This window comes from Dermochelys coriacea, chromosome 27 (genome assembly GCF_009764565.3).
Source record: "Dermochelys coriacea isolate rDerCor1 chromosome 27, rDerCor1.pri.v4, whole genome shotgun sequence".
Taxonomy (NCBI): domain Eukaryota; kingdom Metazoa; phylum Chordata; order Testudines; family Dermochelyidae; genus Dermochelys; species Dermochelys coriacea.
Window position 1 is genome coordinate 7503018 of NC_050094.1, and position 16153 is coordinate 7519170.

At 42.0% G+C, this 16153-nt stretch overlaps 1 protein-coding gene across 3 annotated transcripts in view; it reads left to right on the forward strand.

Annotated features, from left to right (window-relative positions):
* MAP3K3 (mitogen-activated protein kinase kinase kinase 3) overlaps window positions 1–16153 on the forward strand; it is a 50732-nt gene that overhangs the window by 19815 nt on the left and 14764 nt on the right. For all 3 annotated transcript variants that reach the window (XM_043503365.1, XM_043503364.1, XM_038385613.2), the window contains exons 5-9: window positions 2824–2923; window positions 4681–4794; window positions 10136–10256; window positions 14119–14252; window positions 15067–15140. In XM_043503365.1, the coding sequence (XP_043359300.1) occupies window positions 2824–2923; window positions 4681–4794; window positions 10136–10256; window positions 14119–14252; window positions 15067–15140 (543 nt within the window). The remainder of the gene's footprint in view (window positions 1–2823; window positions 2924–4680; window positions 4795–10135; window positions 10257–14118; window positions 14253–15066; window positions 15141–16153) is intronic.

The window sequence follows — 16153 nt, forward strand, 5'->3', positions numbered from 1 at the left end:
GAGCAGCCATCAGATTTGTATTAGACTAACTCTCAGAATGTGCTGGGTGTTGTCCAGACACATACAAGAGTCCCTGCAAACCGTCTAAACAAAGGGTGGGGGGAAGGGGTACAATATGTAAGCTAAGGGCATGGCTTTAGTTCAATGTTTGTTTATGGAGGAGGACCCTAGTGGGTTTCGGGTAGTGGTTCTCAATCTGTGGCCCATAGGCCACTTGTGGCCCATCAGCACATGGCACACAGCTGATCAGCTGACATCCTCAGGGCCATACAGATGGTATTGGATGTGGCCCACTATGGTAAATAGGTTGAGAACCACTGGTTTGGGATAACAAAGGAGCGTGGAGAGTGATGGGTGGAAGGAAAAGGAATAGAAAAGCTGGAGAGGAGTCTGGTGGGAGGGGTAGCAAGGCCCAGAATTAGATGTAGTGTTATGAATTGGGTGAAATCTTATTCTGAGTTATATTAAACCCCCGCTGAGATTGGTAGGTTTAATTTAACTTCAGTTAACATTAATTGTAAGCGTAAGCCAAATGTAAGACAACACCCAGAGGATTTTGGCTGTGTACTGTTTTGGGTAGGGGTGTGGGAGGAGATGTAGTTGGAGAGGCAGGGGCAAACATACAGCCTGGCCCATGTGGAATGGAGAGGGCACGCTGCTGGAGACCCAGCATCCCTGGTGGATCCTCTATGGACTGGTTGGGTAGAGAGAAGGGCTGGTTAATTTGTACTCTTGCCAGTTGAACTCTCCAGTTCCTTCCCCATTGCAGGTATGTCTTTAACCCTTCTTGTGCTGAATGACTCCTAAGTTATGTCAGGGAAACGCATTTGCCTCATGTGTCCTGTCATTGCATTCAAATGGGTTGATGATCTGTTGACAAATGAATGTCCTGAGAATGCCAGTGAAGGGGTTAAATGTTTTAAGGGAGTTGAGAGAGCCATTCTTTAGGCCTTCACTTGACATGCACAGTGGCTTAGTGTTGATGTAAATAGGGCTAGAGTCCTGATGTAGCACAGAGCTTCACAACACTGATCCTTCCACTGGATAGAGGAAAAATAGTCCCTTAATGTAATGTTGTTGGGATATATGACTTGCTGAATACTTGACAACTTTCAACAGCAAGAACATTCCAACAAAAGAAACACTTTTATAGAATCAGCACTGAGGTTACCTGTTACCTTGCTGCCTGAAACCTTTCTAGTTCCTATTCAAAGCAAGTGAAACAATAATAAATACTCAACAAGGAAAGCTGTATTGCAGTCCTTGGAAGCACGACTATGCCACAGGGTCATGCACGGTCCCCCACAAGTAGCCACACCATTGACGGTTTTGGATTGCTTCTGGCTGTTCACATAGTTTTGGGTTTTAAAATTCCTTTTCAAATGAGACTGAGAGCGAAATGGCTGAATATTGTAACTAGGATCTCAGTATGGCAAGAGGGTTGTATTCAGGGAAAACTAAGCAGATTAATATATATTCTTATCATTTGTGTAAGTTACTGACAGGATAAAGCTAGTTTGGTACTGGACTCCTAATATCCATGTTGATAGAGCTGTCCAGAGGCACGTTACCTATAGATACACAAGGAAAGTGTTGGTGGTGTTCCTTTTAAATGTTTATTATTTATATTGGCTCTTGGGAGATTTGAGAGGGTGTTTTCAATGCATGGAATATGAGTCTGTCATATATTTTACAGTATTTTATTTGGAACATAGGAATATAAACTTCCCATGCCAGTTCAGAGGTAACTGAACAAAATCCCACCATGTACCTGGCCAGTTGTGTAATATTTGACACAGCGAAATGAGGGGCGTCCTTCCTGTCCACTGTGGTTGGCCACCTTTAAGCTTTGAAGTATCAGGCTTGTTTAGCACAAAACTGAAAACGTTTTGTTCTTTCTATACAGCTCCTAGCACAGTGGCTTCCTGGTTCATGATGAGGGCTCCTAGGCACTACAGCAATACAAATAATAATGGTCAACATAGTCCAGCCTCAGTTAAATCCAGCTATATTAATTGACAAAAACTTGGAGTATTGCAAGTGTTTGAGTAGCAGCAGCAGCAAAGACTGCACGGCAGTTGCTGGTGCTGCAATTCAAGATCTTGGGACTTGGATCCTCAGGATGGCCACAGCAGGGTAAAAAGCAATTTCTGTGAATCTGGGTTTTTCACTTGAATCAAGTGTGTTTGTGCCCTTCTCTGTTAGAGGCCAGAAAACACTTCCAGGGAACAAGTTTACTTGTGGAAATGTTTGTGGAAATCGCTAATTATAAGCAAATATTGGAAAATATCAGGAAGTAGGTCTTAAATTCATAAACTTGAGTATTTGCAGCAGACACTGAGTCATTTCACTTTTAGCATCAATCTTGGCCTTCAGCAGGACTTGAACTTGTGACCTTCAGAACCAAATGCGAGTCTCTACTTCTTGAGCTAAGGAGATAACTCATTTAGCTGGCAGCTATAGTAGACTCATCTTCTTACATAGAGCAGCCTGTAGAGGGAGATGCTCCACAACTATAAGTTACATATTTATCTAATCAGGGAACAGAAACATACTGTGTCCTGTCAAACAGCTCTAATTTGTAATATGTACTCTGAATGAACCGCTTGCAAGCAAGCTATGAGCCAAGAATCCCTTGCAAAAACAATTAAATGAATTTCAACTAATAAATTTCAGAAAATCACTCCCTGTTAAGGATAATTTGTGACAGAAAAGTGCAACATTTGAATGAATTAATGAGTTGATGTTTTTGAATTGTTCACTCAGTTAGCCAGTGAATCTTTTTAGTTTGGACAATCAGTGACTGTCTTTTTTGCCGTCCAGAATTATTCCATTTGTCCGACCTGTGCGATATGAAGATGTACAGCAGAAAGTGAAAACAGCCTTTGGCCAGCCACTGGATCTCCACTACATGAACAATGAGGTACAGACACTTTCCAGGCAGTGTGGAAAGTACACAGGGGCTTCTCTAGAGACTGCGTTTGAATTTAACTTCCCAAATTTCATTTGAAATTAACAGTTACTGCACAAGTTAGCTCTTGAGGAAAAATGGCACTATTAGCAAAAATCAAACTGATTTCTAACTGTTTGCTTTGGAAACATTGACATCTTACTTTCTCCTGTACATGTTTTTTGGAGGGGATGCGGGTTTCAGGGGAAACAGAGGGAATTTGGAGTCGTGACCATTGTGCTATCCATTCCAAATGCTGGTGCTGTTGAAATTCCTTGTTGTCTCCCACCTCTCAGAACATGTCACTGCCCTCCCCCTTTTTCCTTTTCCATACTACACCCTAAAGGATGGGATTTTTTTTCTATAATTTAAATCTGTTCCTTACCAACACAATGCCACAAAAATTAACAGGAATAAGTGGATCCTCCTAGTGCTGGCGTATGAACTGACATTCTTGAAGTCAAATAGTTTTCCAGCACCTTCATTGGGGCAAAGTTGCTATGCTTTATAAATATGAAAGTGCAACATTCTGTAAATATTCAGGGCATGGTGATTGCTTATTAGCACCAATATGTTTGGTGCAGTTCAAGACACCCAGTGAAGACAGTCTGTCCCCAAAGAGTTTACAGTCTGATAGACACAATAGACAAGATGCACTAGACAGGAAAGAATAAGGGGTTTTTCGTTAGCTTGATTCATTTCTTGCATCTCTCCTCTGAGCCATTCACTTTCCCTTTTATCATACATACACTTTAGGTGGAGTTAAATGCAGGAAGCGTGGAGGAGAGTATGCCACAAAGGGGGTGCTGTAGGAAAAGACAGTAGTAAGCGAAGGAGACAAATGGGGCATTAGAGAGCAACCTGATAAGAGTTGGTATCAGAGATGTAGGCTGGGATGGAGCAGTGTAAGGCCTTGGAGGCAAGGACAAAAAGTTTGGGCAGTGAGGATCCAGGGAGGTGGATCTTATCAGGTGAAGATCATTTATTGGCCGGATTTTGGATGTATGGAAGGGGGATGATGAGGACACTGGGGATGCCAGAGGAGGTGGTTGCAGTTACTATTTTGATTGTTCTATATGTATAAAGGAAATGCAAGTGGGGTACATTCCAGAATTTCCCCAGTTGTCTGCCTGTCATTTCTTCTCCTAGTGAGGTACTCCTGAGCTAAACTGCAGAGAGCCTCTGGATTTAACCTCATAGCTTTGTAGCAAGGTGCATATTCTCATTTTTATTATCTCCCACAGGAGCTCAGTTCTGTCTAATCTGGCTAAAAATAGTGGTGGTCCTCCTCCCTGCATTAGCCTATTACCTGAGGTCCACTTTCCACCTGCCCCCTTATTCCTGGATTCACAAGTATCCCTTGTGACACTGCTGCTGCATTTTGGAGTGAGGAACCTCGCTCAGACCTTGGTTTGATTATTTTTTTTTTTTTGGTTCCCAGAGCAAATTCAAGTAGAAATCTCAGCCTTTTTGCAGCTCATTCCCACGGGGAATCTTCTGTGAAGTCAGCCAGTATTGGGAAAGGGGTGGGAGGAATGTCCCATGCAAAAAGATGGCATCATGAACAGTTTTCATGGAAGTCCAAAGAAAGATTCTAAATGCTTTGTTATCCTATCTTGTACTCTAAATCTTCCAGTGTTTATTTAAACACCTGACTGGACAATGTGCGCTGGTGTTTAATGTTTAATGGCTCTGTTAATTAAGTTTCTTTCTTGTTCGACATTTTGCAGTTATCTATTCCCTTAAAAAATCAAGATGACCTGGATAAAGCAGTAGATATTTTGGACCGAAGCTCAAATGTGAAAAGCCTTAGAATATTACTGCTGTCCCAGGACAGAAACCATGTAAGTAACCAATTTTGTGACACTGCAACTAAGTGAAATGCTTGAGATTTTTCACCTTGAGATCCTTATGTCCCCTAGTTAGAGCCTTGCACTGCAGTGGTACTCCAGTAAGAGAAGCAATATAAAGTAGTAAGACTGCTATGCTCCACATTCAAATAACCTCTTTGCTTGGACTTTACTAGTAAGTATTGGATTAATTTTTTTCCTGGTTCAGCAGACTTTTAAGAGTTAAAATTAGTATAAATAGAGCCTCAGAAGCATCCCCTGGTAAACTAGGCGAGGTTATCTTAGTGGATTTGGTTCATAGAGAGTTGATTTTTGGTTTTGATTAGATAGCACGTACTATGTGCATTTTATAACTTAATATTTGTTTGGCTGGGTTTTTGACAGTATTTTGATTAGAGTAGGCAGTGTCCCTATAAGAACAAGGTGGGGCACTTGCTAGTAGAGTATTTGGAGAAAACTGAGTGCAACATGTGGGACATTTTGCCTGTGTGCCCAGAGAGCAGAAGGCCCTGCCCTTGTAAACTCCTTAAAGGTCAAAACTTGATTTTACCTCATCATTCCAGAAAGCAAGCCTTATTTTTGAAGGTATAATGTTAGCACTTCTTGGGGGACTGGATGCCTCATGATATTGCCTAATGAGGTACAGAGCCTTTCAGCTTGTAGGTCACTAGTTTGAATCCAGCCTAATTCAGCCAAAAGCTGCTCCCATCTGATGGATGTTTACTTCTGCCTGTATGAGATGAGCTTGAAGGGTCTCAGTTCCAGCTCCCACATCAGAAACTTGCTGTGCTTTGTACTGAGAGACCATGAAAACTGTACTACCCTTGTTCCATCGGGAGAGTTTCCCCCCAAAACTCTCCATGTTAAGGCTAAGCCATACTGTCAGGACGGAGGCTTGTGCTGCTTGCTGCTATAGAGAAACAGAGGACACACACTGAGTCAACAGCCCTAATGAATTATTTCCACCAGCATTAGATCCACACAACTTTTTTAAAGCTAAAGTTTATGGTTAAATGCAAATAGCTAATAATGTACAGAGAATGGTACATGGAGCTGCACAAAAAGTTACTCTAAATGTAGCTGCTATCAAATCCTGAAAGTTCATTTCTATTAAATTCTGTAGGACTTCTCCATAAGGATGAGTGCTCAGCACACGTGTAATTCTTGGAGAGGTCAGATTTAAGGACTTAAAGGTACTTCAGCATATCTCAAACATCATCATCCATGTTAGATAAAAGTACAATGACCTTCAGATATGGTTTAACACCAGCACTGTGCGATCAGGAAATATTCTGTAAAAGAGAGCCTTACATTTTTGGTATTGGAGAAGAAACAATCATGTTTTTACTGCCCTCTGTTAACTTGAATGTTTTCAGGCTACTACTAGGTGTGAGAGATTATCTGTACTTTACACAAGCCACCACTGACCACCTGCAGTAAAGAATGAATTATCCTCCCCTCACCAACCATTAGTCAGTGCTGTGATGATGTCCTCTGTTAGTTGTTTTTTCCTCTTCTGCTGGAAGCAGAAGCAAATTGTTGCACAGCAAGGGCTTCAAGTGCCACTACTTCCCCTCTCCTCTGACTTCCTCTTCATCTCCAAGCAGCTTGACAAGAGAGCCCTGCATGTGATAAAGCAAAAGCCCATGAGCCTGAAGGAGGCTTCTTGGCTGCATGATCTCATCCGAGTCAGGCAGCGGGAAGCATTTTTTCCTGAAGTACAGGATGCAGATTTTGTTTTGGTTGGGCTCTTTTCTTTTTTTGGGATGGAAAGGTGATGCAGTGATTTTGGCACAAATGTGTGTAAAATTAATCTAGTTTTACTGCACTACCTGTGACTTTACTGGTGAGAGACTGAGTTTACGACAGTACTTATATTAATTTTGATATTGTGCTTCTTGCCAGGGCATCTATGTACCTTATCCTTTTAAAAAGAAACTTTGCCTTTGATCCTTTTTAACAGTACAGATGCTGATGGTATGCACTGCTATAGCCAATCAACTGAGCTTGTAGAGAAGATTGAGTAGTAGGGCTAGATCCTCATTGGGTTTTGGTATAACACCATTGACTTCAGTGGAGTTACATCAATATAGAATAGCTGAGGATCTGGTCCATAGAAAAAAAATCTCAAATAAAAAAAATTGAGAGAGAGAACTTGAGACACTGTAATAGTTTCCCCCACTCCAACCCCTGCCTCAAAAGTGTTGCCTTGGCGGAAAAAAATGAATGTAACTAGTCTTCCAGTGTACCCTGCTGTTCAGCAAGCTCTGGCTTTGGGGTGCCACCAGGGGGCCTAGCCAGAAAGGCGAGGGCTCTCAACAGAGACGGTCATGCAGTTAGTAAGGCTGGCCTAACCAATCTCAGCTGCTGCTGCAGCTATCGGCAGGAAGGCAATGTCTGAGAGAATTTGACTTGTATGTTGCCAGCGATTAGTGATTTGTAGTGTCTGGTCAGCTGCAGGGAGGGGCAGGGTGGAAGAGGAGAGCTGTTGGGGGTTTAAATAAGATATCTACCCAATTTGTTGTAAACATCTGTCTTAGAGAATCCTATGGTTGACTGAAGACTAGGTCCTTATCTACTGGGTTAGATAAACAATATCCCAAACCTTTCATTAAAATAGAGCCTCCCTTTGTCACTGGAAGAATTAATGTTGGTAATTTATCTCTAGTTGCTTAGGCACCTTTATGAAGCAGTCAGAGGACAGTGGATTACACAATCAGTGTTAGTTTATCTGTAGCCACAACTAACATCTGTTTACTGGCTTAGCTTCCATTCCATAGGAAACACCTTCACAAGATCTGAGAGAACTGGCATTGTCTGTATGTAACTACAGTCAGGTGTGTTGATGGCATTCTTAGTAGGGCTATCTACTCCTGTTTGAAGATTCATCCATGCCCTTCACTCTTGCTGCCCCTTCTGCCCCCAAGGACAATGCTCTCCATGTTCCTTTAATAGCTGGGTAAATACATAGTGGGGTTGGCCTAACTCTGCTCCCATTGAAATAGTTTTCAGAGTAGCAGCCGTGTTAGTCTGTATTCGCAAAAAGAAAAGGAGTACTTGTGGCACCTTAGAGACTAACAAATTCATTAGAGCATAAGCTTTCGTGAGCTACAGCTCACTTCATCGGATACATTTGGTGGAAATTTTTTTTTTCCATCAAATGCATCCGATGAAGTGAGCTGTAGCTCACGAAAGCTTATGCTCTAATAAATTTGTTAGTCTCATTGAAATAGTGTGTTTACCATTATTTCACTGGGAGTAGAGTTAGGCCAACATTGAGTGCTTTTGGAAATCCTATTCGTGGTGTCTAGCAGGGCTCTATATTACCTCAGTTCTCCTGCATATGTCCTTCAGACCCTGTGAGGCTCTGTTCAGCTGCACCACCTTAGGATCTGAAAAAAACTGATTTGGGGGTAAGCTTAGTTCCCTCTTTTTGTTCACCTGAAAATCAAGCCATGACTTTTTAAATATTTTGTATGCTGTGTATAGTAATATAAGATGCAGTGGCTGGGTAGGCCACTGGGTAGGCCCTTGACTACAATTCTGAAGGCCGTGGGTTCCAGTCTCTCACTGATGTCCCATTCACCCAGATGCAAAATGGTTATGTGATCTATTGGGTTAAGGTGGTCAGATGTGATGTTGGTCTCATCACCCCCTGTGTACTATTGGCTGTGAAATGGACATGCCTTAACCCTGTCAGCTCAATAAGCCATTGTCTTAGGGGCTTTGATTTTGTATAGTAATATCGTCAGATTTTATATACCAGTTATACACTGCAACATTCGTAGTCTTCCAATGTAAAATGAAGCACTCAAAAGGTTACCTGTGGAAAATGTAATTCAGCTCCCTTGTCCATATGCAGTACGAAACAGTCTTTTAATTACATGGTCACATACTAGTTTTTGCCACAGAATTCCTGCCTCATTCAGAGGATAGAAGGTTGTTCGCAGGACCCCTTCCTCATTTTGTTGCAGAATTTGGAAGGTTTATATGAGGCAGGGGATTGCAAGAAGAGAGAGAATGGTCTCAGGTTTAAGAAAGCTGAACGTTACCTTGAGAACTGGATTCAGTCACTGCCTCTCCAGAAGAATTCCTGTATGATGCTAAGCAAGGCATTTTAACCCAACTTCTCCTAGGTGGTCACTTCCATTGTGTTCTCATTTTGTAGATGCCCAGCTTCAGATCCTGGGATCTAATCACCAGAAGTGCTGATTACACTCAGCTGCAACCGAAGGCAATGGACATGTAAATTACTATGTAATGCTAAATACTCTGAAAAATCAGATCCTAGGTGTGTCAAAATTAGTGTACAATTTTGACCTTAATTTTTTGTGCCTCAGTTTCCCATTTATAAAACATGAATAATCCTCCAATTTCACATAGGTGATGTGAAAATAAGATTATATTTATGAATCACTCAGATACTATAGTGATAAGCACCATAGAAAAGACCACAAGGAAATTAAAATTCTGCCCTCAGCAGCATTTGAATAGTGTGCTATAATAAGGCTTGGAGTGACACCACTGAACAATGAGGATAAAACAAAATATCGAATAGTTACTCCATCTATTCCTTGACTCACTTAGAGATCCTGTGGAAATATGATCATGTAATTAAAGACTATCAGAGTTCATACATGCAGGGGGGGCTGGATTAAGTTGCCCAGGCAATCTTAATTTTGTGATTTCCTAATTTGTGTGTTTGACTATATAAGTTTAGTGTAGATTGTGTGCAATTTCCTAGCTTGTTAAAAAACAGAAAAAATGAATTCCATCTTGTGGAATCACATTGATACTCACATGGCTTGTCAGCGTGATAGGAACCTTTAATCCATAACTCAGTCTCTGGCACTTGAGTTGATGGAGTAACTGATAACAGTAGTAGGTTGTCATCCTCTGTAGCTCCTAGAGGAGGACAAAACATAGTTTAAGGGATCTCCAAGTCATCCAGTCTCACCTGTATATCACACCCCACTAAAGGCCGCCCAACTATCCCCACACCAAGCTCATCAGCCAGAACTAGATCAATGTATTACAGCCCTCAGACATTTTGCCAGTGGATTTCAGACATTTGCTGACACCAAAGGAATAGTGAGCCTTGGGTTCCATTCCAGATTGTGAAGAGGAGTGTTCTCTAGTGGTCAGAACTTTCTCCACCTGTTTCATCCTGTAATTGGGAAGCTTGCCTTGCTACTACCTGTATTGTTCCTGCTCTCTGCATGAAAAGGACTTCAGTCTTCAGGGCTGTCATTCATGCACCTTCTTGTTAGCAGTAAAATTCATATTTCTGAAAATGTGTCTGGGCTGCTCAATTTCTGCTTTCTCTTCTCTCCAGACTAGTTCTTCACCACATTCGGGGCTGCCAAAACAAGTCAGGATCAAAACTTCCCAATCTATGGGGGATGTGAACACAGTCTACCAGCCGCCAGAGTCCAGAAGTAGGCTCCTGTCTGTCAGTGAGTATTTCTCACCACTTCCCAACCATCTTCATATTCTTAGCCATGTGTATCCATTGAGCATTAGTGTTCATGCTGTCAGAGAAGACAGTTGTGAGAAATCTGTTGATTGATTGTAGGAATATGCCTAGGCAGTATAATTCCTTATCAAAAGCCCTTTATACATTTGTGATAAAATAGTAAGGAATATTGATGTAATCTGTTGAACAGCTAAAGAGTTACTAAGTGGGATGTCCCAGAAATTCATTGAGGTTAGAGGTTTGGAAAGGCCATATTTAGTCCATTAAACTTTTTTTATTTAGATTGGCATTTTAGTCCACAAAACTATAATGAAATAAATCTTGGGTTCTGGCATCTATCAGCCACCCTGATTAAAGCTTTACTAGGAACATAGGAGTTGCCATAGCAGATCAGACCAGAGTCCCACATATTTTGATATCTCTGATAGTGGCTAGTATCAGATGATCAAACCAAAGGGTGAATACAAAGGGTAGGTAGCTGGGGCCTGCCCCATTCAGAATAATAAGAAAATCAGAGTAAATAAATGTACCTTCCTTCCATTTCTCAAGCTATTCACAGCTGCTATTCTAATTAATTCACGTTCCAGTTGAAAGATCCTTTCAAGGCTGCTGACTGTAGCAGACATGCACTTTTCAGTAATGAGTTCCAAAGCAGCTGCATTTCATTCAGCAGTAGGGCAGCCACAACAGAGCACTGAAGGTCACTTCCATAATGAAAACCTAATTCTTGTGAGCTGCTGAGTATCAACTCCCATTCATTTCATTTGAAGTTCTGGGTGCTCAGTACTTCCCAGGGAGCTCTTGGTGTGCCAGGTCCTTAGCTGTACACACATTCATTAAGGCAAGTTGTAGTGCCCTATTTAATATGTTGAACTAGAGCTACCATGAATGTATATATACATTTATCTTTGACCCCTGCTTGCAATGGCTTTGACTAGTTTGGGCTGCTTATCTGTAATGTTCCCTTGCATATCTGTAAAGTATTTTTGAGATCTGTGGGTGAGAAGTGCTAAGAGCTGTTACTAGTTTTAAAGGCTGTAAACTTTTAATGTGAAAAAGGAGAAAACAGACTCAGACACCCCTTGAAAGCTCTTTGGGCTGAAATACCATTCGCAAATGTGACTTATAAATAAGCTTCTTTTGTGTGTTAAATCTTGATGTGTAATTATAGAATCATAAAAATGTAGGACTAGAAGCAGTCTTGAGGTCATTTGAGTCCGTCTCACATTACTGAGGCAGGACCAAGTATACCTTTCAGGGGTTCTCGCAACAAATTTCTTGGTGGCCTCAAAGTGCAGCCTCTTGCTGGTGGCTAAGTTTTTCTGAAAAACTTAATTAGCTTTAGGAAAAACAAATATGCACATATAGCTGTCCAAATCATTGTAATTTATTTATGTAGGGGTTGGGGTTTTTTGGTTTTTGCAGACTCAATAACAATGTACAATTGTCTCTATTTACTGGACCTAAACAGAATAGAAATACAAATAAGGTGTTTTGCGTGTTCTTGTCTTTTTTGTTGTTCCTTTTGCTTTTTTAGTTTTTTTTTTTTTAATAGAATTGCTAGCTAGTAAGTCTGCCTCTGTGAAAAGTGATATTTGTATGTTTAATATCACTTTGCACTGCCTCCAAGCTAGCTAACAAGTCTGCTGCTGTGAAAAGTGATATTAACAAACATACAAATATCACTTCTCACAGCAGACTTACTCAGCCCTGGCAAGCTGGGGGACAGATTAGGTGACAGGCAGGCACCTCATTTGTAGCCGAAAAATAAACACTGAGAAGCCTCCATTCCTCTCACTGCTATGGTTATACTCTAGCCTATAGATCAGTCTAGATCTCTGGAAGGTGGCTGCTCTTTCTCCCCTCTCCCTCCCCCCCCCCTTAATTTGTGATGAGGGAATGTAACCCAATTTCCTGGAGGATTTCAAGCTCTGCTTTTATGCCAGATGTAGATGGGAGACTAATACAGAGCAGTGTTCTGTTATGATGGTTTAGATGTGCAGAATACACCTGTGTAGATACCCATCATATAAAGCGGGCAGTCTGCCTAAAGCCTGATATGTGTTTGAGGTTTCTGGAGTAAAGATAAGTTTTATAAAAACAAAAAACAAAACTGAAAATGGTAAGTGCTGTCTAGCAGCATTTGTGTGTTTTTCCACTCACTTCCTTTGATATACATTGATTTAGAACCGACTTCCTTTTCCTGCCCAGTGATGGTGACCTTTCCACAATAGTGGCTGGCCTGGAGCCAGTGGGACTTGGGCTCCCTTCATCAAGTCATGGCATTGTATCAGAAAAAGTGAAAGTATGCTCTCTTGACTCCGCCTAGCAATACAGCATGCTCTCCTGTTTATCTTGGTTCTAATTGGTTACCAGTGTCATGTGACCCCTGTAGACTTGCTTGGAAAATCAGGCAGTAATTTTTTTTAAAAGCAGATGTAAATTTTTGCACATGCTCGGATGCCCGACGCATTCCAAGTTATCCAAGCATGTACGTTGCCCTGATTTCAGTTTACTATCACAAGTGTAATAAACGGGGGAAGAGCTGTATGAAATATTGTCATTAGGAAGGCGCTTGCCAGTTTTCATGAGCCTATTGTAGCAGCTGGGGGGCATATTGCATAGGTTAAAGACAGCATCATATAAGCGCACAAGTCTGGGAGTCTTATCTTCCCAGTTCTGCTGCTGACTCACTCTGTCACCTTGGGCAAGTCACCTTGGTCCTAATATTTTTTTCTAAAGGTCCTGAGCACTCGCACCTTGAGTCAGGAGGAGCTGTAAGTGCTTAGCCTAGCCCTTCTGGTAATCAGGATCTTACCCTAGCTTTGCCTGTTTTCCCCCTCTGTGAAGTGTGTCAGTATCCTTATCCCCTCCTTTTATGAAGCACTCTGAGATGCACAGAAAGAAGAATGCTAGGGGTTAGGCTACCCTCAGTAAACAGCGTACACTCTAGTCAAGCAGATGCTTGACCAGAAACTTCTTGCAGTAAGTAACACAGTGTCCTAAGTTCAAGTAAAATGTGATGTGCTCTTAATTTTTCCCTAGAAATTGTTCTCCTGTCCTCTAGTCATTGACTCATTCAGATTGGTTGAGACTGAACCATTAATCTTTGCAGTGCAGTCTTCAAGCTGTTTATGCAGTACCAATCTCACATGGCAAGGAGGAGATTGCTGGGTGTGCTTACTAATGAAACCCAGCACTGCTGCAGGTCTCCCATAATGTATATTTAATGAAACACTAAATGTTGGAATGGCTAGCGCACATGATGCTAGTTAGGCATCAGTGATGCTGCTGCTCAAACTAAATGGTGCTGTGTTTTGCATGTAGTAATTAATAATGGCTGTCCTGACGGGAGCATTTTGTGTAGGCAGAAGCTGATCAGGCAGCAAGGGGATAATGTCTCCATTATGTGGTCAGGGTAGCAAGGAGGCCCTCTGCCTTTGAATGCTGCACTCTCCTGCCAGCACTGAGATGTTGGAGACAGCACCTGGAGTGTCATGAGGTCAGTTTCAAAAAGGAGAGGAGGGCAGGATAGATACCTGTGATCTGTTGGGGCTCAAGGGGCTTCACAGGTGACTCTTTCATGGTATTTTAAACAGCAGTCCTTTTGTTTGTTGAATTATTCACTTGCCAGCAATCCAGCCATTGTATTGAGTAGCACCTATGAGCTTAGTCTCTGCACATACCTGTTATGATAGCTCCAGAATTGCTCTCACCATCGTGAATGTTTGAGAGCTCCAGAATTCAGGCTGTTCCTGACTCTTTTTTGTCTTTATGTACATGCACACAATCTCTTCATTAAGCATCTGGATAATAAACCTCCCTCTGTATCTATGGTCCAGGTTCTCAGAACACAGGCCGAAGTTCACCTCCCCCTGGGTATGTTCCAGAGAGGCAACAGCGAATTGCTCGCCAGGGGTCTTACACCAGCATAAACAGTGAAGGCGAGTTCATCCCAGAGACCAGTGAACAGTGTGTGAGTATAAACATGTGGGGGGTGGGGAATATATCCAGTAAGCACCAACACTGCTGGCAGTCTTTCCTGTGCCTGCCTTCATCCTAGAATATTCACCAGCAAACAACTGCTGCTTGCTTGTTCAGTTACACAATATTTATAGGTGCATAGTTTATGTACCACTCCAGTGCATCCCTTGAAACCCTCTGCTGTACTGCCAGGAGCAATCCCAAGGCATAACCCGTGCAGGCTCGCCACCTGTCAGTGAGCTGCTCTGTGTACCCTTGATGCAGATGCCCAGGGTCACCACCCCCTGCCTCTGGGATCTTTCCCTGTCTGAGCAGAGGCTGCAGAGACTCAAACACACCAGGAACCGGGCCACGGTGCACCTTGTGAGTGGAGAGGTCAGTTAGGGAACAGAATCTCTGCTGCTGGAGTCGAATGGGGCCCACAGATGGGAGCTGGGACGTGACACTCATTGGCAAGGCTGGGGTGGTAAGACAGCTCTATACATTGTGAGGCTGACTGTTCTCCAGTATGATGTATATTTCCTTCCTTAAATATACAAACACAGACTGTATGACTCCAACCATATCGTGCATGTCAGAGCTCTCCATTATCTAAAATAACATGGTGGCTCCAAACTGCTGCAACCATAATCCCATCTTTCACCCCCCAGAGGACTTGTTGGGATGTACTTTCTAAATAGTTCCCCTCCCTTTCTGGACTAGTCACTCTGGATGAGCAACGGTGACCACTAAATCCTCCTATGCAGCATCTTATGTGGTAACATCAACTCAGCTTACTACTGCAGTTTTATTACCTTGTTTTACAGATGTTGGACCCTCTAAGCAGTGCTGAAAATTCCATATCAGGAAGTTGTCAGTCCTTGGACAGATCAGGAGACAGGTACAGACAGACTGATAAGAGCTCTTATGTGATCAAATTGTGATGAGGTTATGTAAAGGTCAGTTTATTTTGCACTTTAAATCATTTTACTTAGAGACAATAGGATCATAGTCCTACATAATTTCCCAATATACTTCCTAGAGAGAATTAATTGCATTTAAGATTATGGTTTTGCCAGAAAATAAAATAAACGAATCAAATGGGGCTTAAATAGCTTGTTTGTTTAAAATACAGCTTTCAGTGTATGCAGATTGTGTGCGTTTAGACTGTCAGAGAACCTCTGGCTACGGGGCACTGAAATTTGATAAGATACTACTTTTTAAAAAAAACAAACCACAAATTATAATGTTATGGGGCATATCATTACACTAGATCCATGTGTTTTATAAAATGATGTAGCATCTATTCTAAAGGGAAATGAGGGATTTCTCTCCGTCCTCCTGAAGGAGTTCAGCTTCCTTCTCCTCTCTGCATGTTGCTAAATTCCCCCCTGCTGGCAATAGGGGGACTTGGCTGCTCCCTGGGGAGGTTGGCCAGGATCTAGGAAGGCTAAGACAGACATCTTATTAGGGAATCTGAAAGGTGGGTCAGTCTCACTCCATCTAAACTTATTTAGGAGAAATGGATGTGAGAAGCCTGGTTTTGTGGCCAAGACTAGATTTGTGTAACCACCCACCTTAACCTCTTGGAAACTTTTGTCAAAGTCTCCCACCACTGCTGCCAAGGAAGGGGCTATTCTTCAGCATGGTCAAAGAATTCCATCTGTTGGGAAGGAGCTGGAGAGAGAGACTCAAAAGATGCTGTTAGTCTGTATCTGCAAAAAGAAAAGGAGTACTTGTGGCACCTTAGAGACTAACAAATAATGCTCAAATAAATTTGTTAGTCTCTAAGGTGCCACAAGTACTCCTTTTCTTTTTTCAAAAGATGCTGTTAACAGTGTTCGTACTTTGGTAAGGTGGCTGCTTTTGGTCATGTATAGAGAAAAGTGTATGTTGACCTGAATAGTAGGGGAA